This window comes from Acanthopagrus latus, chromosome 1 (assembly GCF_904848185.1).
Source record: "Acanthopagrus latus isolate v.2019 chromosome 1, fAcaLat1.1, whole genome shotgun sequence".
Lineage (NCBI taxonomy): Eukaryota > Metazoa > Chordata > Actinopteri > Spariformes > Sparidae > Acanthopagrus > Acanthopagrus latus.
This window is the reverse complement of record NC_051039.1, coordinates 9,326,227-9,349,259: the sequence shown is the minus strand read 5'-3', so window position 1 is coordinate 9,349,259 and position 23,033 is coordinate 9,326,227. Positions and strand designations below refer to the sequence as shown.

General features: G+C 41.0%; 1 protein-coding gene across 3 annotated transcripts in view; it reads right to left on the bottom strand.

Moving 5' to 3' along the window:
- The window catches only part of lrba (LPS responsive beige-like anchor protein), a 189,787-nt gene extending 167,009 nt beyond the window's left edge, over window positions 1–22,778 (bottom strand). For all 3 annotated transcript variants that reach the window (XM_037098981.1, XM_037098998.1, XM_037098989.1), the window contains exon 1: window positions 21,791–22,778. In XM_037098981.1, coding sequence (XP_036954876.1) covers window positions 21,791–21,976 — 186 coding nt within the window. In that variant the 5' untranslated portion in view covers window positions 21,977–22,778. The remainder of the gene's footprint in view (window positions 1–21,790) is intronic.
- Window positions 22,779–23,033: the final 255 nt, after the last annotated feature.

The following is a 23,033-nucleotide window of genomic DNA, read 5'->3' as shown; positions in this document are numbered from 1 at the left end:
TGTGTGTGTGTGTATACAGGGGTAACGCTGCTGCCACATCATCCTTAAAGATGGGGGATGCAGTGACGATAACGTTGACACACAGCTCACCTACCATCCCTTTAACCTTCTCTCACAGATCTCGATTTTTTTTTTTCATTTTAAGTATCAACATTAGAACGATGACGCCATCCATCCTCACTGCTCAAAAGCCTCTCATTCATTCATTCATTCATTTAATCTATCCTTCGCCTTCATACAGTTACTTGTCAGATGTAATGTAAAAAATATGATGTTTTCATTTTCAATAACAATATTCACAACTATTACGAAAAGAGATAATAAGTGCCTGAATGTATATATACACACATTTAGCATTTTTGGCCTGTGACAACAACCCTGCACACTGTGTCAACTTATAACTCAAGAACAGACACTACCAATTAAGCTGAACATGACTTTTACAATCAACAAATAATTTCATCTAACACACCTTTAATTTGAAATTACGTTATTATTTTGGGGGATAATTTAAGAAAGTGTCCCTGTCTAACTTGGAGGTTGACCACAAACGGATTCTAATGGCTGATATAATAACAACAGCCGATTAAACAACCGATATCACCTCTTCCCCTTGATTTGAAAATGGATAACTGTTGAACTGAAAACTAACTGAAAAGTAATACGTACCTTAATACCTTGATTTTGTGTATGGAGCCTTTATGCAAATCAGTGATGTACATCTCTATATGGACTGTTCATCTATTAGAGCTAAGTTCTCCCTATATAAATAGTTTGTAAAATGTCCTATTGGCATCAGTGAATCAGCTGAACCAATTACACCAACCAACCTGGTGCTGGTGGATATTTTGACAAGAGGTCGACTACTCTTGTCAAAATATCCACCAGCACCAGGGCAAAAAGCCAGCGCTGAAGAAACACATGCACCAATAAATGCCCCACTGGCAACCTGTTTTCATCCCTGTTTTGTCTCTTAGCAAGTCACCGATAAATCACACGGCCCTCTACAGCGTAAAACGCATTAACTTGAGGGGTAGGTGCCGCCGATTGCAGCCAGGTCTGCCATTAATGGATGTTGGGTGCCATTTTGCCACAGTAACTGATGATGTACGAGCCTGACACTGTGTGTGAGTCATTGCATCCATCAGAGCCAGTTGGCCGAGCAGACAGGGAACTCGTATGATGGAGACAGCGAGCCACACTACAGTGACATGCACCTGGCGCTGTTGTACAGTGAATCAAACAAATACCTGGCCTCAGCCCATTTCTAAAAATAATGTAAAAATACCAACAAATTGCTTTTTACTTACCCTACAATGAATTATTTTTGGAATGTTGGGCAGACAAAATAAACAATTGGACAAAGTTTACAGAGCTTAAAACACATCAGACAGATTGTAAATGAAATTAGCTAACCTAAACAGCGGCAGCGTGAGGTGAAAACACAGCTTCTCATTCATTATTTTGACGTTACGTGTGAAATAATGATAGCCGGGCGCCCATTAGCTTAGTTGGTAGTGCGGGCTTCAGGTAACGTGTGTTATTCTATGACTAAAAGGCTGCAAAGTCTGCTGTTATCTGTCGTTACACAATGTGTTGGCTCGTTCAACATCAGCTGGGACCTAAAAACAAACAATGACAAGCACTACAGTCCGTAATTCACAAGATTGTTCTAAAAACTCTGCTTCTACAGAGTGTGTTTGGAGAGTCGGTGAATGTTTTGTCCTTGCCCGCTACAAATACAATATTATCCAAACACTCAAATACAGATCAGCACAGAGGTGAGTGCACCTGCCCCAGTTGTGTATTAATGACAGTAATGAGTCTGGGGAAACTAAAATTCGACTCTCGAATGTATTTTCTCTCAGGCAGCACTCTGCTCCAAACCTAGAAACTATGTACCACTTGCAATTTTTACAGCTAAACTAGAACACAAGTGTACTGCTGGTTGATTACCTCATCTCATTATTGTTACTGGGTAAAAAATATAGCACCAAAAAAAAAAAAAAAAACCATTCAGTATCCCATTACATCATACACAGACTGAATCATGCCGCCATTAATCAACTTTGATACTTTTAACGTTGATGTAAATTAAGAGCTAAATGTGATTTGCTATAGCAGAGTGAGGAGATTTGATGCATCTATTGGTGCGTGGCAAAGAGGTTTACACTATTTCAATTTCTTAAATTGTTCAATTCAATCATGTACATCGCTCTATTTCAGGAACAGGTGTGAAAGGTTGCCAGCTCCAGCCTCGGCTCCAGCCAAGGAGAGCTGTGCAGCCGAGGCTGCCGTAAAGCCACTGCCTTCATAGCAGCTAGACACCAGATCCCTGGCTGGGTAACCTAGCCTGGCTGTTCTCCCCCGAGGCCTGCCTGAATTAATCATGGCTGAGCAGCCAGGCAGCCACTGGGCCGTAACACAAAGCACAAACAGGCTTCTATGGTCTCCATGGAGAATAACACTGGAGGATGGCAGGGCTAAATGGTACGCCACAACTCATTCATATGTAGGGCTTCAGCTAAACTTGCATTTCAGCTAAGCCAGGGTGATGCATGAGGATTCTTGGAAAGCTGCATTCTTAAATCCAATGTCAAAAAAAAAAAAAAAAAAAAAACAATGGTTGAGGTGAATATTTCTATTACATGTTAACAACCTAATTCAATGCAAAAAGTTCCATCCATATTCATGTAGCGCTGCAGGCAAACAATGACAAACACTTGGAGAAGAGTAAAAAGCAAAGAGAGAAAAGAGAGAGTGCCTCAACAGAAAGAAAAGAGTCATGCAAGTGTGGTGATGTAGAGAGAAGGGAGGATTGATACCTTCAAAAAAGACAGGAAGTTTGCTAAAACGGTTACAGTTCTCTGATTCCAGATACTTAAATGTGAACAATTTCTCATTTCTTTTCTTTTCTGTGACATTTAACTTAATATCCCTGAGTTATGGACAAACCAGGACATTTTTATCAGTTTTTGGGAAACTGTTAGTTGCAGCTCTTTGTTCACGGACGACATAATGGAGCTTAAAAATAAAACTGTTGTCATGTTCATTACCTCTTCCATTCACCTCTTCATGCACATTTTCAATTTTGAAAAATACCTGAGGCAAGGAGAAGCCTAAAACAAATTCAAAGTGATGCCGAAATGCTTTTCACTTGGCTGAGGAGTAGGAAATGGCATACTGAAAAAGAGAAAACACAATAAAGCCCGATGGAAACTCATTTTTTGGAGACGACCTTGAGGTTGCGGGTGCACATTTCTGCTTATTCTGCTGCACACAAAGCATTCAAGTCTTGCTGCCACTCATCGTTTAATGACTCCATTCAACGACAGATCGCAAAAAAAATTAAGAAGAGAGACGTATTAAGCTTGAATGCAACCACCGCATCAGTGTTTTGAGTCAGTACAGGGGCCCTTGATGCAGCCTTACTGATGATGGAAACACCACAGGGGACTTGTGATGTATTAGAGTTACTGCTGTTCAACTATGGAATCATTCTTACATACGTTACATGCACTGACTGACAACTTCTTTAGCCATGCTTTGCTTAAAACCTGGATAACAATTTAACAGGAACAAAGCATGCATTTATTCAAACAAAAGGTTATGAGTTTTGTGTAAATCATTTCAAGGAAACTAAGACTGGGAATAGAACAAGTAAAGGTTTGCTAAAAGAGCCGAGCTATTTGAGGTCTGAGCTAAAAAAAAACAAAAAAAAAACAATGTCTAAATCAATTCAGACAGCAATGTGATGCTGTAGATGAAGAGAAAGCCCAAAAAAAAAAAAAAAAAAAAAGATGGCTGTTTTGTACCAAAGGGGAGGAAATTACCCGGCTAAAAGTAACAGGCAGAAACAATGATGCTGCTAAAGCCCCGGCTCCGGGTTACGAGACCCTCCATCCATTGTGTACAGCGTGTGTGTGCGTGTGTTCGTCCTTCAGTTCTCTCCCTAATGAAACTGCAATTAACTCTATGGGTGAAATCATTTGAATATAAAGTAATTTGCCTGCAGGAGACAACAGCAGACGTGAACAATAGGAGAACGTCCGTGACAAATCTGTGCTCATGTCGCGCACGTCTCCAGTTTGTCAGATGGATTTGAATAGCTCCCAACAATCGCTACATCTATCACTTGATATCAAATGTCAGTTCGGACTGAGTCAGACAAGAGGACGGTTCTGTGGAAAGATATTAATGATCCGATGCTTGATTGATTTAAGTAAAGTGCCGGCAATTAGTGTTTCCATGACAGAAGTTAAATTAGCCCCTTACAAGAGGCCTGTAAATGCCAGCGTATGTGCGCCGCTCATTTTTCAATCCATTTTCAAATAAAGCAAAAATACAAAACCAACAGGCTGTCAGAGTGACCACACTCTCACGGCACATCCGTGGCCTACTTTTTCAACAGCTCTTCTAACTGGATATCTTTTAACGAGCCATCTTGTCAAACCAGAGGCAGTTTGGTTTATTCATCCACGAGAGCCCCCCTCCACACTTCCCCAAACTGCAAACATCCATCACAGTGACCCAAAACATGATTCGTGATATGACAACATCTTATAATCCCGCGCTCTTCACCGCTGAGGGGAGATGCTGAAATGGCTCCAGCCGACAGCGAGGTCAACCAAATAATCGGTCGCACTCAAATCCCTCTAGTGCCACGCTGCTGATAGGAGAGAATGAGCTTCTGATGGAGCAGATGAGAGGAAACAGTGAGACGAGAAGCGTGCTTTATACCATGTTCTGGTTATGATGGAATAATATCCCCAAAATAGTGCAAGTGAAAATTTAGATAATCCATATGTAAGGGCAGTGATGATCAAGTTGAATCTCTTGAGCTTGCAGGTGTTAAAGTCTGTCTCATGCACATTGTTCATTTAAACAAATCTCTTATTTCTATGGAACGTCTCTGTTGATAAATCAATCAGAACCAGTTTACAGCAAGAGTCTGAAGGATTATTACAATTGAAGGCGTTTTAACTACAGGACTGTTTTATTACTGTCACTAATTTATTGTTCTGCACTGTGAAAATGAAAGGCTAATCACTTGGATAAATCGTAATAATTATGAAAATGGTTTCTACAAAGACTGAGCTGGTTGGAAAATCTAATATTATCACCTGGTGTGCACGGAAAAATTAAACTGCTCTGAATAAAGACACAATATCTGCAAAATAAAAAGCCCTCTCAAATAACGCCACAAAGGCCAAAAAAATACTTAAATAAATAAAGAAATCAGGTTTACAACATAGGACTGGACGCAAGCGAGCTAGACAGCTTTTTCAATCACTCACAGTGTAGGAGGATATTCTCAAATATCCCAATATACGAAACTTATCCTGAGAGGTTTTTTCTTATATTGTCTGATCCCTATTTGATAAGATCCATCAAGGTCAGAAGATCTTCCTACCAACAGAGTGCTATAAAACGCAGCTTTGAAACAAAAAAAATAAAATAACTGCACTTAAATGGAACGACCCATATTTTGAAAATCCTTCCATGTCCTACCATTTTTTTTTCTCTTTACGTTATTGTCATACATCATGATAAAATGTGTCATGTGGCTCTCTACAGTCTGCAGCAGTCACACCTCACACAGACTGCCTCAAGGCTACCGAAAATACAACAATACAACAGAACTCAGAGGGGGTTATGGATCACTATCAGTTTTACAGTTTTGCAACATGGTTGGTTACTAGCTTCTGTTGACAATATTCACAGGACACCAAACCAACATCCCGCCTGGTCGATGAGCTTGGCACTCTGCATTCGTCAAAGCAGGGGTAAAAGGTAAAGTGGCGACAATTATGCATGCAGTGACCGTGGAATACAATGGCTCAGTGTTTTGTTTTTTTTCCTCCTGACTCACTCACTTCATATATAACAAGCTGTTACTCCCAATACACTTCATGAATATTTGATAAACGTGGCACCAAATACTCTTTTGGTGTTGGAAGCCGACATTGAGATTAATTAACAAATGGTGATTATTCAGCTCTAACTAATAAATTATTCTTGGATTTCTACTCATTATTGTTGAATTAATATAATTGTGAATTGGAAGATTGATCATCTGACACTGTTGAGAACATTTTGTCTTGTCAGCGCCATGGCGCCGCTTTCCGCAGAGACAAACGATGACAGAGGAGAGGTACGGTAGGTGCAAAGAGATTTTAATAGCTGGATTTCTAAGAATATCTTCAGAAGGGCAACCTGCCAAGCTTTTTTTTTTTTTTTTTGGCTGGCCGTCGTTTTAACACAGCATTAGATGTGATAATGCCTCGCCAGTCGTCTGATCAACACATCTTTTCCTTTGTTGTCTGCTAGAGAACACAAGTTTGGTACAACATGCAGAAAACTGTAGATAACGGATGGACGTAATTGGCCTGCGTAACCCCATGTTGTTTTGCATGACATCAAATTAAACCCTTTTATGCAATCACATATCATTTATCCTGTACTATACCGTCTGCACGGTCTGACGGAAGAAAGATCATAAACAAGAAAAAAAAGGAAGGCAACTACATAACAAGGACCTTCAGAACAGACCTTCAGGAATTCGATGATATCACAAACAACAGCGTTCAACCTATTTCACTTGTTGACCATGTAACATGTGATGCTATCACAAATACTGTATATCAGCATTTCCCTTTAGAAGCTTGCTGCTAATTATGTTAGGACTGTCCTCCAAAATGTAATTTATAATTGGGTCATTCCGTAGCAACTCACTAATCACCACCTGGTTACTAATCTTCGTGAGCTCAACATGTGCATTGTTTCACCATTTCAAACTTGTCTGATTTGACAACATGAACACATGTTACAAATCATCCTTAAGGTTTGTTGGATGCTCAGGAAAAAATTCAACCAAATTCAGTAAAAAAATTGGTGAGGCTTACATACACAAAGAATCATGCAAAATAAGACATTTAGCCCCAAATGAATACATGAAATTTCATAGCTAATAGTATCTCACAACTTTTCTTTATAACTAATCTATAGCAACAGTATTCATCACACATGGTGATAACACTGATCCGGCACATACACAAACGTAATTACAAGCACTCGTGAAACTCTCTGAATAAATGTACAAAGATACCATTTTTTGGGACATTTTCAACATTAAGAAAATAAACCACTAGCCAAGTATTACTTAAGGAGGTGTAGCTGTAGCTGTAGCTTGTCCTGTCTATCTAGAAATCTCGTTCAAGTTGCAGGGTGGCTGCTACTGTCAACAAAAGGAAAAGGCTTGTCAGGAAATGGTCCTCATTAGACAGTAGAGTCCAGGCTTTAGAGCAATCTTTTCATTCTACAGAACAACTTTGACCAAATAAAGTCATCTGCTCATGGAATGAAAATGAATGTTAAAAATGAAAATGTACCTCTCATACGATCTATTGAACAAGTGGCTTTCTACTAGAGAAAGCCTTCATGTGGCCTCTGTCTGGAACAAGACGTAAATCATTAACAAAATTCATGCTGAAGAATATGTTTCCTCTGTCAGTGTGAGGCGACTGCCAGGTAGCAGTCATGGAGAGCGGCGTTTTGATCATGAAGTAAACAAAGAATTTCACTGTTTGACACAGCAACTCAATTGTAGTTTGCATAGTGGCAGTAAATAGGAGGCTTGGCTCGGGTACAACATGTTAAAAATAGCAGCTGGAACAGGGAGGTGAAGAAGGGAAGAGATGAACATTAGTGAGGAGTTGTAGTCGGAATGGTGGAGTGGAATGAGAATTGCAACATCATGGACCCACCTTAGTTAGTAAAAGGTGAAGCCTGGTGTAAATTAGCAGTTCATGCTTACGTACGTAACCTTAAAGGATAGGATCACAATTCTGAGCCTGTCTCAAAATAAAAGTCAGGGGTTCATAATAAACAAGAAAAGAGGTTTTTCTTGTGTAAAACTCCCTTTCTTTCCTGTAATCATTCTTTCTGTTCATGCTGACCACTGAAGGATCCCTTCATAATGAACTTTTAATGTAAGTGATGGGGGACTGAAGTTTATCTGAAGCTAAAACAATGTCTTTTAAGTATAAAATTCCACTCCTTGTCTCCTCAGACAGTGTATCCCCACTGAACAGCAGGGGAAGGACAGTAACAAAAAAGAGTGAATTTTGTATTAACACAAGTTGGTTTTATGTAGAAACCAAGCAAATGCACAATCTCATTTGCTTGAAAAGAAATGGCAGAGTACCTTATAATAACATCATGAAAAACGAATACACATGAATATAACCTGAACCTTTGGAGAGAAGGAGCAGTGATGCTCTTTTGTACAGCAAATGCCAGACATATAATGGAGTGCAACTACTTTTTACACCGTTATGTACTAAATAAAATTATCTAGAGACAAGATGTGTCAGGATCTGAGCAGTTTAGCACCTCAGCTAAACAATTTCCTGAGGGAAACCTTGAATGGCGAACCAGGAAACTGTCTGCAGCATATCCTAACGTCGTTGTTCCACTCTAACCTGCTTCCTGTGGTTTGTGCGTAGCTGTCACTGTAGCTTCCTACATCCATTCATTAACTCTGGTCAACAAAGGATGATGTTAAAAGCTATTGGGGTACAAATGGTAGTGAATCACCTTGAGCATACAAGTATTCTTTGTTTTGCCATCCAGATGTAGAGGCAATCCGTCAGAAAAGACATATGGGTTTTGTAGTTCATGTATGTTTTAGTGCAACTGTCTGAAGGTGGATTTTAAATACTAAAATGAATTCAAACTAATGGCAGCCAATAGTGTAAGACAAACATATATGCACCAATATCGTATATAGTATTCTGTATATGTTTATATTGTATATAATGAATAAGAAGGAGAAAAACGAGCAAAACCTCCACTTTGATCTTCAGAAAAGTTTTTGGATGTTTCACTTGTGGAGACAGTTGCCTCTGGGACACCAAAACTTTTACTGAACCTTGATGACTTGGGCTTGATTCAATGAAACATCCGTGAGGTGAAATGCCAAATTGATAAGCGCAGTGATGTTCCAGCATGAACAAACACAACCCTTTAACATTTACTTTCAGTGGTTTGGTGGTCAGGTGCTGCCTTGTCTGATGGTCCAGTAGATATATGATGGCATGACCTGATGTCGCGACAGGCACCGTTTATGGGCTGCTGCATCATTCTTTTGACATCTAAAAAGGGCTCCTGGATGTAAGCTTGACGTGGCTTGTGACGTGATGAGAAATATGTTATGTTTAACGAGATCTAATGTTGGTTTATCTGTTTATCTATCTGACTGTATAACCCATCCTCACACTCACATACCATAACTGCTCAGTTCCTAATGAAAGCACTGAGAAAATATATCTCGAGAACACAAAAACAAAACAGCTATTATATCAATTAAATGAAAAAATGCATGTTCACTTGTCTACATACTCATTACCAACACACAGAGAAATGCCTACTCTGTGGTTCTGGCACATGATCAAATATCTGGGTGTGCATTGCATGGCCTTCAACTCACCCTTATACCCAGACAAGTTCATTAATTTAGGCTCCGCAGTGTGCACACTCCTCCACCTTCCACAACCTTCGCACATCCTCCTCCTCCTCCTCCTCCTACTAAAACAGAGCCTGGTACTTCAGGGAAATGCAATCCAAGCAAGAAATGATCTTTCAGAGGGGGCGCATTACAGAAATCCAAACTTTCTTATTTTTTATGTAAATGAATATGCTTGAAGAATATTTTGTATTGTATAATAAATACTGTAATACAATAAAGTCAAAAGTTGTACAGTTTTGTCGAAGTAGACATCGCCATTGTGGGAAAATATTGAGAAAAACCTTTTTCATTTCTCTTTCAAACAGTCCAGTTCACTTGATACTGAAAAATCAATGTGACCCTGCCAGATCAAAAACATTAAAGTAAACTTCAGGTAAGAATAACTTGACATTGAGTTAAGTATGAATAACGGGAGCAAAGCTCTGCTGTTTACGAGGCAAAAAAAATGTACAAGGTGAAACTTATTTACTTTGAAATCATTTACGATTTAATTGACTGACATTATGCCAATATTACAACATCCAGGAAGTGGACAGCTTCTTCTTATGGTTTGCGTGACATGGCAAAGATTTATACAAAAGTTTAACTTGGGTAAAAAATGTCTAAAAGTTGAAAATAAAACTAATCAACTTGCAGTGTGTAACTGTGTGACATAAAGTTTAGAGACGAAGAAGAAAGACCTTGGTGGTTTGGCAAAAAAAAAAATGTCTGATCAAAAATCCCCCTCCAAGCTACTGAGACAGAACCAGAACATTTTCAACAGTAAACAGTGTTTCACATTTGATTGCGCAGTATTTATTTATGGGCTGCATCTCTTATGTGTTGCTTGTATTCCCTACTGGTTGCATGCCAGACCTTGGCAACAGATGAGTTGCTGATGCAGAGAGTGTGAAAGCAGGTCAAGGGTAGAGAGGGAACCATCTAGGGGTTGACAGTCAGGTTCAGCCAATGTTCACTGGAGAGCCAACATAGAGTTAGTGCTACGGTGAGGATACAAGCTTCTATGGCTACGTTCAGACTGCAGGGAAATCATATCTTAAAAGACAGATGTCGACACTAATATTTGTATATTTTATATATATTATGATCAGATCCATAGGTTGCTGTGGTAACAACTTAGGCACCTGTAACTACATATGGTGGTGACGCAGCTTTCAACACAGAAGTATGAAACAAACAGTCACGCTTTCAAGACATAGCTGAGAATTCATGTCAGCGAGCTTGTGCACGGACTGCTGTTCTCCATGTCGTAGCTGCTCTGATGCACTTCCCTGAGTCTGGATTTGGCATCCTTGTGTGTCACGCTGGGAGTGACGTAAAGTACACTTTTAAATCTGATGGGAGCGGCCAAAGCGTCTGGACTGAGGAAAAGCCTGATTTGAATCACATTTCGAACCAGCTCAAAATTTGGTTTGGTTCCAGTTGCAAAATAGCTTTTCATGTGCTCTAAATTCAATCCGGAAATGCCAATAAAGACAGATATGGTCTAGCAGTCTGAACACAGCCCAAGTTATGCATGTTTAACTATTTGAGTATTATTTTCATTCTTTGGTAATAAAATAGATTCATGAAAGTGTCCAAATTCTTGCCATAGCTTCACTGCAACCTTGGGTCTGTACAGCATGCTCGCCTAAACCTATATCCCTGTCAGATATTAGCTCGTCAGTCTTGTAAATCAATAAATCAGACTTTATTTGTAAAGCACAATGACAACACAGGCTCAAAAATTCTAGCAAAAAGCTGAATCACCAAAAAATGCACATGAATCTCTGAATGGCTCAGCAAAGAAGGCCAAGGAGCCTGGGCCGCCATCAACTGTGCTAGGCTTTATATCTACACTGTTATATCTAGATTACATTTCTGACACATGATAAAGTTTTGATGTAGCACACTGAGGAAAATGTCAGATTATATTGTGACCAAATAAATTCGGCAGAGGGCTAGGTTTGGCACACAGACCTCTTTCTGTCGACACATAATCTTAGCCATCGATCACCAGGCCCCAGTACAAGCTCACACAATCACACCCTCAAATTTCAAGCCACATTTTGATTGTTGTGCCATCTGGTTTTACACACACACACACACACTGTAGATCTGCAGGTAAAGCCTGTATACACAATGCATGCGATCAAAAGGGTGTGGTTTCTCTACCAATGTGAGTCTAACCCGACCTCAATCGAACCCAGTTTCAACATGCCAGTTCTATCACACAAATATAGCAGACTTATATGCATGGACAGACTAAATTACCAGACAAACAAGGGCTGGAGGCGGAAGAGTAGAATCATGCAGTGTATCTCAGGACTAATACAGACGAATACGCCACAGGCAAGGCTGCAACTAGAGCATTTGCTTATGAGCAGGGAGGGGAAAAAAAACTAAATGGTCACTATTGTGTCAGTATTCAGCAGCAGCAGCAGTGTAAGACAAAGGCGCATTTGTTTGTGGTAATATATACAGTAGTTTCAATGCATCTCTGAAATCATAAAGCTAAGAGGATGGCAGGATTTCAAGAGTATCCAACTGTCCCATGCCTGCGGCACGTTATGGACTCGACAAAGTATTTGCTATTAACAACTTCATCTGCCCGAGGGTCAGCACTGTGGGGGCTGGCAAAGAAATCTAAATACTTGGCCAAAATGTGCCTTTTTATTTCACATTCTTACAAAATAAACAATATTTTTATTAGTGTGGACAGACGAAAAGCCATGCCATGGGAAATCCATAATAATTACTAGATAGCCGACTTAACAAAAAAATGCTCTCAGACCAACACCATGGAGGCAGTCAGTATTCAATAAAAAAAAAAAACCTACAGTTCATGTACTACTTCAAAAGACAAGCTTAGTGCAGTCATTATTCCACAGGCTCTCACAGCTCCTGTTTTATAGATGTTGCTTGCTGTAAAGATGTACAAAAATCATAACAAAATTGATTTAATCAACTGGAGTAAAGGTTGCAGGGGTCTGGCATCAAGCCCTACACTGAAAGACAATGATTATTGCAATAAAAATGAATTTCATTTGAAAAATATAAAGCACAAGTTTCCAGGCTGTGCTGGATCATATGAAGACAACTTGCCAAATTCCCAATCAGAGTAAAACAGGTAAAAAGTGGAGATACAAGAACACTACAGAGGAAAAAAAAAATGTGTGTCACTCTGTGTTAAACCTGTTACAAGCTTCAGCGATCTCACTTAACAATTATATTGTGTTTTCACTGGAGCAAACTCCCCCACCGGGACTCAGGTGAGCCAATACCTTAAGGCTCATTCGTCTTATAAAAAAGAGCAGCTTTTCATATTATGTTTTAATATTCACACATTTTTCAGCATCCAACACTGAAAGCTGGCAAGCGAGTGAGCATTATTAGCATATCATTACACCCCCTACTGTGAAGAGAAGATAGCGGGCCAGGGGGTTAATATTGCCTCCAGTTTAGCCAAAAGCTCTGCACCAGTGTTCCAGCATGTCAATTTAAGCACCATGCTTAGCACATTAAGCTGGCAGGATTGATGTCTGCATGGTGTGTGCATGTGTTTCAACAGTGTGTGATATTAGTCAGTGGGTACATTTTTTCACAGTTGACATACCCTGTGAGTGAATGCACATTGTCTTCATTCAAATAAAACAGCAGTGAGCTTCATGACCCAGGTCAAATATAAAGTTATGCACCCAAGTACAAGTGCTGCTGTGGGATGGAAAAATACACAGACTTTGAACCGATGTGCTCAAACAAAAATAAATGCCATTCATGTCTCAGCAGGAGAACATAAATTTTGAGTGAGTTTCAGTTTATGGGTCAGTCAGCTAAACTCAGACGGTCAGGGATCTGTACACAGAATAGCACAACCCACACAGCTACAACATTACAATAATTGGAATTGCAGGAACTCTGGACAAAGAGTAGCGGATCGTTTTCTTTGACTTTAGCCAGAGCTGTGCTGTGGGTATTGCCGAACAAGTTTGTGTATGAAAAAAAAAAAAAAAACACCAAAACTGCCAGCTCATTGGTGACAGCATCACAAGAGTGTATCACAGGAGCTGAATAAAAACAGATTTGTTATGTGTGAAGTGATATTTAGGATGTGTTTTAAGTGACTCACTTACAAAGTCAAGCAGAAATGTTCCAGTCCAGTCATTTAAGGCAGTTTTGGCATCAGGTGCCCCGAGACATTTCCCTTTGGAGTTGGGCTGAGAATTGATTGGGTGCATCAGACCCTGGGGCATACAACAGATCTAAACTGAGGGAACAACAACTCCTCACTAGCCTGTGACAGATTCTATGGAAAGTTTTGGGAAAATTAATTCAGAGAGAGGTCCCTAGTGCCACTGTTGACTTGACTTAAATAAGTAGCTGAAACTGATGGCTGGGATGATGCAAGAGTTCAGTGAGGTGTACCTTGTGTGTGCATGTGTCTGTGTGTGCATGTGTCTGTGTGTGTGTGTGTGTGTGTACTTAAAGTTGCACTAGGTAAGACTGTGTGAAAACAAAGTCAAAATGGGGCTGCAGCAGAGAACGACATTCAGTCTTTGACAGACTACAAGTTTGTGCTTTTTGTAGGAGACAGTCATACATAGAAGGCAAAACAATCACATGGGAAAGCAAAGCTGGTTGATCGACAACCATGATGAAGCACTCTTTCAGGTGAAACCTCGAATCACCAAACATGGCTAACACGGCTCCAAAGAAACATCATTTCACCCAGGTACTGACTGGCATGCTGCTGCCAACAGAGGTGCATTTCCAATCTTCGCTAACATTAACATAGTTGTGGAAGACAGAATACGACAAATGGACTGACAAGAAGGTCAAGGCCTCTTTGCTGTAAAGTCACGAGCAAAGATTACGTCAGCCGTCACTTTTCAGGTGTCAGTCCAGAAAGATTAAGCAAATTGGTCATCTGCCTAATCTAATACAATAATAACAATATATCTATCTCTATATCTCTATAGATCGATCGGTCGATATCCAATATAATAATAATTTCTTCTAGGGAAGCAGTCATACCAAAATACATGTGTGACTATTCTTTGATAGGTACAGCGTTCATTTACATCTAAGTGAGTGGTTCCTAAATCTCCCTTGTGGCCGTTTCTGGAGAACCAGTTTAATTAACAGACTTTTGGTAACTGACAGTGTACACCAACAGTTCCTGTTCCCAGCTTCCCAGTAGCGCTCTGTTAAACTGGCTTTGTTAGCTGGCACTGTTTATAGAAGAAACAATAAGAGGGGAGCTGTAGGGCCAAGAAGCAGATTACATTATGGCCCTGTTTCCTAAAAACTGAGCATGTCGCTGCAGGAAGCAGACACATGCAGAGAAATGATTTGTGACTGGTTAATCCTTCAGTTAACACTTAGTAAATTGACCAGGCTTGAAAAGGAGAATTGAAGCCGACTGCTGTGAACAGAGAGTGGGAGAGACAGTACTCATTAGGAGAATTTGGCTTCACCAATTTATTGAAAGCCAATAATACCAAGCCACGGATTTAAAAAAAAAAAACGCCATAATTAAACAAGTTGTACTCTTTGCTTGATGGTTTGTCCCCTAATAATAATACAAATTGGTAGTTATTCCTTTTACCCAGACTTTCACGTCATCAACAGATGTGATTCAGTCTACAGGGCTGTGACTCTGCTGACACTTTGGAAAGCATAATGTCTGTCTTGTATTTATCTGCCATGTTTAATAACTATACAAACAACCCAATTAGTCTACAATTAAGTGAACAAAATAATTAAGTCTATAAATAAGTGCACTGAACTCAAGCAAATAATTAGAATTGTGTTTATTGGGTTGAAACACGTATAAACAATAAAGCTTAATAATTATACTGTGCTGTGTCAAAGTGACAGCAGAAAATAACCCTCACCCTAAAACACATCACGTTTTTCTATGTCCTTTGCAACTAGGATGGAAAAGACAAAACAATCCTTTGAGCTAGTGTCATATGGAAACAGGCTGACGTGAAAACAAACATACTGTGATTCTGTTGAATTTGGAAAATATAGAATACAACCACACAGAGTTATCCTCAAATAGTGTATGTTCAGTTTTTTTTTCACATTAACATCTCAAAATATGTGTTCCCTAAGATCTTACAGTCTCTTAGTTGACACTCAGCTTTTTCCCCAGAGGGCCTCTGCTTGTTTGTCAGCACACAGCAGGTGATGATGACGGGTACATTATCTGATCTGCTCGGGGGCTGAATAATGACACACCATGACTGGAGTGTCTCTTTTCTGCTTAACCTGTATAGTAAGCAGAAAGCAGGGGCACTCCAAGTGTTGGTCATTTGGAACCAGTTCAAGCAGCATGCTGGCCGGTCAAACCTGTGCGCTCACCCTCAAGAGGCTCGCTGTGTTGACATTGCAATAACTGTCAATAAGATGTTAGAGCCATAATGAGGCCAAGGCATTTGTTTTGGGAAATAAAAAAAAGAAGGTCACTTACAGAAACAACAAGCATTAAAAAGGTAAAGACAACTGCCCTCAAGGGCTTCAAACTGCTTCGGCACCAGTGGAGAAAGAGGGAAAAGGTGTGACCGTGGAATTGGGCTGATGCGACAGATAACTGAGAGAAGCAGATAGAGTTTCATTCATGTGTCAGATTAGAGGGCTCTTTGTTACTGCCAGAGAGGGCAAAGCATGCCTGGAGAGAGGACAAGGATCGCCCCATCGCTTGTGTTATTGTGTGCAACTGCAGGGATAGTGTCTTGTGTGTCTGTTGCATTCCTCTCGACATCATATGCACATGGGCAGGGAATTAAAAAGAAGCTGCGAGCTCAATCATCAGGGTCAAAGCTCAAATGTTAGTGAAGTGGTTATTGATTTGAAAGGCCACTTTTTTTTTTTTTAACCTGAATCACAAAACACTTTAACACATACAACCATAACCCATCTTCAGGGCCAGTTGCCAACATGTATGAATGGGAAAATACATTAATTTGCCTTTTAGGTCTTCAAAAATGACAAAAGTGGTGTATGAAACCTTGGGCTTTAAAACTCTCACAATCTATGCAGCCATCTTTAGTTTCTTCTTGGTAAAGTTAAAAATACCCTACATATGCTAAACCTAAAAGATAACGCTAGTAAAAAAAAAAAAAATCAATTTCACGATTTCAAAACCTGATACATAATAAATTCCAAAGCACAGCCACTTTGCATGATTCTCCCCTGCAGTGGTGTGCAGGAAAGGTACGAAGCAGACTATTTAAAGAAGCACAAGGAAGATGCAGCTTAGAACAATTAATTTCGCTTATGACAGACTATCTCAAAGGAGGATCCTCTGTGTCAACATCAGTATGATCGCAAGATAAAGTGGGCACGCAACTCACCATCAAACAGATACCGTGCATGTTCCGCTGAAGAATGATTCCTTAAAATAATACTGAACAAATATGATGAACAGAAAAAGCAAGGCTGAAAGGTACAACAAACTAAGGTGTCCACACTGTCTGCAGAGCCCCTTCACAAAGGAAACTAAAAACCAGCATATAACATGAAATATTTACATGCCAGAAACATAGGAGGACTTATAAGCTATAGCTCAGCCTAATTTTTATATATATATTTAGTTTTAGACTGGCAGTTACATGTTCAGTAGCTCAAAAGAGAGAAGAATATATGAATTAGACATCCAACACTAGGACCCTGATTATAAGTTTAGCCAAAGTTACATTCCTCTCCCCACACTCACTCATCTCCAGTGTCACCCGACAGAGGAGCCATGAGCCTGCAAGTCTGGCAGCTTTACATTCAGTCAGTGGTTTACAGAGTCCTGGAAGACTGAGTAATTATTTAACTTATATTGTTTTTGTTTGTTTTTTTTTTAAATACACACAACGTCAATAAAACAAACCATGCACAAAAGATCACGATGCACCAATAACCTTGCACCATGCATGGTTTGTGTAGTGGATCCTCACTGTAAATAGACTTGCATTTATAAAAGCTGCTGAAAACATGCCATATTTACATATTCTTACACTGATGCTGCATTGCAAGGTGCCAACACGCACAACAGTGCTTTCCATCCAAGGTGCCCGACGATATATAGCCGTTCACACATTGACTCATCAAGTCGGGAGCAATTTGGGATTCAGTGTGTTTTCCCCAGGACACTTCGTCATGCAGCCGGAGCCCAGGCAAACGACTGACCTTCCAATTAGTCGACGACCAACTCTACCACCTGAGCCCCAGTTGCCCCAAATATCAACACAATCTCAACTATCAGCATACACAGTACACAGTTTATACAGCAGAAGAAGATCTCAGTGGAGTAAATAAGGACTTTAATTGACCATTGAGCGTCATGTTTATCTAATGTTTATTCTCCTGTCCTTCCACATTAATCAAACAGACCCAAACGCCCTAACGTTGTTGTGTGGAAACTTAGTTCTGTCTCGCCTTTTTTTAATCCCACATATGGCGTGGTCATTTTATGTTACGCACTTTCAGCTGCCTGCTAACAGTTCACTTGCTAACAGCGCCTCAGTGCTGACTAAACGTGACATCAGAGTAAACGGATGCATCAATCAGTAGCATTTGCTGCAGACAGCCCAACTGAGAATTAACACCCTCGTCTGCAGCTCCTTGCAGCTTTCAGCATATTGTTTTCGTTAGCCAGACAAAAGAAACAATGCTGCTTCCTGTAAATCTGTGGCCAGCCACTTACAACACAGTAGCTCACACAAACCGACTGCATGCTGCATGCCTTGAAAAATGTAGTGAACAAGTGACTGGTGAAGAGAGTCAAACATTTACCAAGCCCAAGTTTCCCAGATATTTTTCTCAAGAGCTGGCAGACCGAACCAAAACACCAGTGACCATTGGACTTGAAGTCTGACGAGCAGCCAAAAATAGGTCTCTGGCTTGCTAGATGTTCAACTTTGTTCACTGCTAACTTGCAGGAAGCATGATGTATAATCAGTTTGGGTGATCCTGTGTGGTAGGAGCTGCGACCAAATATTTTTATCTGAATCAGTGTGGTTTGGGCTTTTTTTTTTTTTAGGTGCCACAATCTCAACAATTAGATCACTGTGATAGAAAGCTGCATTGTGCTGAGAAGTAGGGCATTGATTCTCAGTGGAATTGGAAGTAGCCCTTTCACATAGTTATTAGTCCTTCTGATTCTGTGTAAAACACAGAACCATTGCTTATTGCTACTCTCAAAAGGTCAAAAGAGAAAAAAAATATGCCCTTAAAGAGCTTTTTTATTATAAACTGAGTGCAGCCTTGTGTCAGTGTCATTGTGTGAATAGTAGTGTTTTCATTGAACTTTCTTTCTTATCCTACAATGACCAAAACCGTGTTAAATACTGTGATAAATGAAATCTTAAAGGCCCAGTAAAACCACACAGGTGATTTCAATTACTCCGGCTGAATGGACCTCAATTCGGGTTGAAGGGTGATGGAGCTGTGCTTTGTTGTTTATACACACCCACACAGACCTGGGAAGAGGTCTAATCAGACAACATAAGTGACAACACCTGTGTGGGTGGACAAATACAGGTCTATAAGGGCCTGAATAATACACAACTAGAAGGTTACGTAAAAGAAGGTCCAACTTTCCCTACATTGTCCTCCTATGCAGCAAAAATGCCAAATTTACTGAGGGAGGCTGTGTGTAAACCTGACATTTAATTTAATCAGCCACTGGGGGAAAAAAGCTGTAAAAATGCCATATCTTGAAGTGTGAACTACTGCACCTGTACTCGGTTTTAATGCATGAAAAGCTAAATCGAAATTTAGGAAAAATGTTGTGAAATTCAATGCCTCTAGTAAAGCAGCGCTGTGTAGTAGTATGCAAGATAGTCTTTAACTACAGTCCATCACACAGATAATTACCATTTCTTTTAATCAAAACCAGTAAAAACATTATGGACACCTGCTAATATTAAGAGATGTTCATGTTATTATAAAAAGAGGATGCCATTCTCTGGTTTCCTAAGCTTTACTTCCACTTTTAACTAAAGCAGATTTACTGTAGCACCTTATATAGATACCCAGCTGGCATGGACCAGATGTTCCGAGACAGAAATGTGTACTGTGAGGTACAGCTTCCTTGACAAAATGAGACTATGAGATACACTCTTATTCCCTCTTTAGCGACTCCAGGCAAAAACAAACGGGATATAATGGGCTGCTTTCTTTAAAACAAGGGCATGCTGGTGTTATTAACCCCCAGCACATGTGTCACGAGCCATGACAAATACTGTTCTGGGTCACATTAGGTCCCATGTGTTGAGAAAACTATGTTGTTGACCAAACACATTGTAGGACTGAAGAAGGCTGCAAAAGAGAGAAGAAGAGGTGGGGGATAAAAGAAGAATCTGGCCGATATATAGTAAATCACATTATCAGCCGGGTGGAGGGGTGAGCAGAGGACGCGGAGGGCGTGAGAGACAGAGTGCGGAGGGTGGCGAGCATAATGAAATGCATGGTGCCATTTCTCAAAGCCCTAAAATGACACTGACCGCGCCAAACATGGAGTCCCAGTGACACAGGCAGAGCTGCTGCAGCACTGATATTCCTGTCAAAAACATATGCCAGGCTGTCTCTCCAGCTCATTTCTGCACCACAATAATGACGTCTCCAGGTAGAAAATGCAAAAGACATATAATAATTAGTAGTCTGTGCAAGTGGAAAAACAAATCTTCCATCTAAAAATCACTGTTAACATTGTTTTTCCTGACTCTTAATAATGATAATAAAAATGACAACAACAACAACAACTTCCATCCATGTTTGTGCTGACGGAAGCTGGATATTTTTGACAGGAAGTCGAGACAAAACCAGGCGTTTCTGATGATATCTCTAGCCTTGCATGTGCCAACCAGAACCGGTGTTTTAAGCAAAAACATGATCTTCTAATGCTAACTAAGAGTTTTTGGTGCCTAAATGTAACCAGATCATGAGCACAAAACACCAACTCTTAACAATCATGAGCCATTTGCAAAGTTCTGACCTTACAGCTTAATTCCTGCCTTATTTTTTTTTTTTAAAAAAAGCTCCATCTTGTTTATTAGTATATGCAATAAAGTTGCAGCTGACTGAGGAACCACATCATCAAAACCATTAGTTGATGATTAACCTGCAACTTTTTTTGATAGAAGTGGTTGTCTCTCTCTCTCTCTCTCTTCAGATGATGGAAGGCTCTTGTGTTTAGCTGTGCAACAGCCTCGTGAGAAGTAACTCTACTCCAGTTTCACTTGCCTCCACTGTGGGGGTTGTCACAAATTTAAGTGACTACGGACATGGAGGATGAGCCTCCCTGTCCAAAAAAAAAAAAAGGAGTCCATTGTGTTGCCACAGTGACAAAGCAGTTTTGCAGGTTCCACCTTCACCTTTCCTCCCTCTCTCGCTCTTCCTCCTACCCAACCGGCCGAGCTCTGGTTGGGCACTGCTCTCTCCTTCACGCTAAACTTCCTTGTTAACCGGTAGTTTCATTCATTCTCGTGCAGGAGCTGCAAAGTCATTTCACAACACGTCGGGCAGCCAAAGGGGCCATCAACGCTGCAGACAGCTGTGTAAGGACTTCAGGGTGGCCAACAGGTAGTAGACAGATAAGGCACACACACACACACACACACTGCCTGACCTGGATATGTCACACACAAAAAAATAAAAAAGCAGCAGCTGATTTGCTTTCAACAGCTTTTCTGCCGTGATGATTCTTCAGACGTTTGTCTTCGTGTCATATTTAATTAAAAGATGAGGAGCGGTGTGTTTTCCATTTGTGCAAACCTAATTATTACATGTTATGTACGTGCAGTACCGAGACACGTCATTTAAATATAGTCTAATTTTTAAAAAAATAAGTGGGGGGAAAATAGGCTACTAAAGAAGTGTGGCACAATATTAAAGCCTGCGTGAAGGCACCACAGTAGTCCTGACACTTAAAGCTGCAGACCAGGACCATTAAAAACACAATAAATAAAGTAATGCTGTTTGAAATGAGGTCAGCAAGGACGATCAGGGCAACTAGTGAAAAAGGTAATTTAGCAGGTGACTCATGCCAGTTTCCAATGTGGGCCATAAAGTCACAATGAGACAACTGGTGCTTAAGTCGATCCACTAAACCTCTTAATCTCCACTTAAACAACAACAACAACAAAAACACTCCTAGATCATCGACGCCTTTTCATGCAGATGAGGGATGATGTCAGACTCTTTGCAAACGATAAATTAGGTGTCAGTGCCAACAGTGTGACAGGGCTACCTCAGGCCTATCCTGAGCTCTCATAATCAGCTTACCAGGTTGAACACCGTCTCCACAATGTCTCGGTTGGAAACTTCCCCAACTTCCACCAGGCCGGCGAGCACGGCGAATTTCATCCTTATCCCCCGGATGGGCACTCCGGGGTTGAGCGCCATGGCGCCCGGTCTCCCGTCCTTCCCATCACCTGGCTGCGCGGCGCCCGCCGTCTCCTCGCTAGCCATTGCTAAAAGGAAGCAAGGGGACGGGACAGGTGGCGTTCACAGGTAAGGCACCTGTTCACCTCCCGATGGTGACAGTGCAGCCGACGTCGGAGGGGGGGGAGAAAAAAAAAGGGATCTATCTCCCCTTCAGCTGAGTTGTTGACAGTCTACAGGCACACAGACCAAACGTTTTCCTCCCCATCCAAGACAGTTTTTACGAATGAGCCTCGAAAGTAGGCAACAGGATTTTAGCCGCTGACACACTGCGAGGCTGGAAATGTCACCGCTTCGCTCCACAGTGAACTACTCCTCTCTCTCTCTCTCTCTCTCTGTCTCTCCCCCCTGGTCCGTAACTTGATAGCAGACGGATGGATTAATGCTGTTAAAAAAAGCCGTGCTGGAAGTGTGCTGCAGGTAACGAGGAGAGGAGCAGGTGAGGCAGAGCTCGCCCCCTTAACCTGGTGTCTCTTCCCCCGCCGCTCGGTCAAACGGCAAACGAGGATACGGTGACTTTAATGCCTCCGCACAGCAGTGGAAGTTGCTATTGTCACTGAGTCCAGACACTTGACAGGTAGCGCGCCTGGCAGGAGCGAAAACTCACAAACTGGAGGGGGCAAGTCCGCCGGCAGCTCCGGAGGAAGTCGACGAAGGACGGAGGTCCGCTCGGTCCTCCCCGGCAAACTCCACAGACTTGCTTAAATGTCACCGTTCACCCAGCTGCGCTGCATTTCTCTTCCTGATCTACCCCGGTAGCTTCAGCTCGTCAGCGCCATGACAGTGTAGCCCTTGAGTTGGCGGAGCATGCGCAGTGGGGACCTGGGTCTATTCAGCTCGGTGGCAGGTGTGTCGCTCAGGTGACTTTGTAGCACGACGCGCTGGGACCGACTGGCATTCAACAGCGCTTCCTCACGGACTCACACACACACACACACACACACACACACACACACACACACACACACACACACACTTATCCTTCATCACTTTGACAGGGAAGTGATGGAGACTAACTCAAGCACTGTACTTACCCAAGTATTAATGCTGCTTCATGCAAGGACCACTACATATTGTGTTTTTT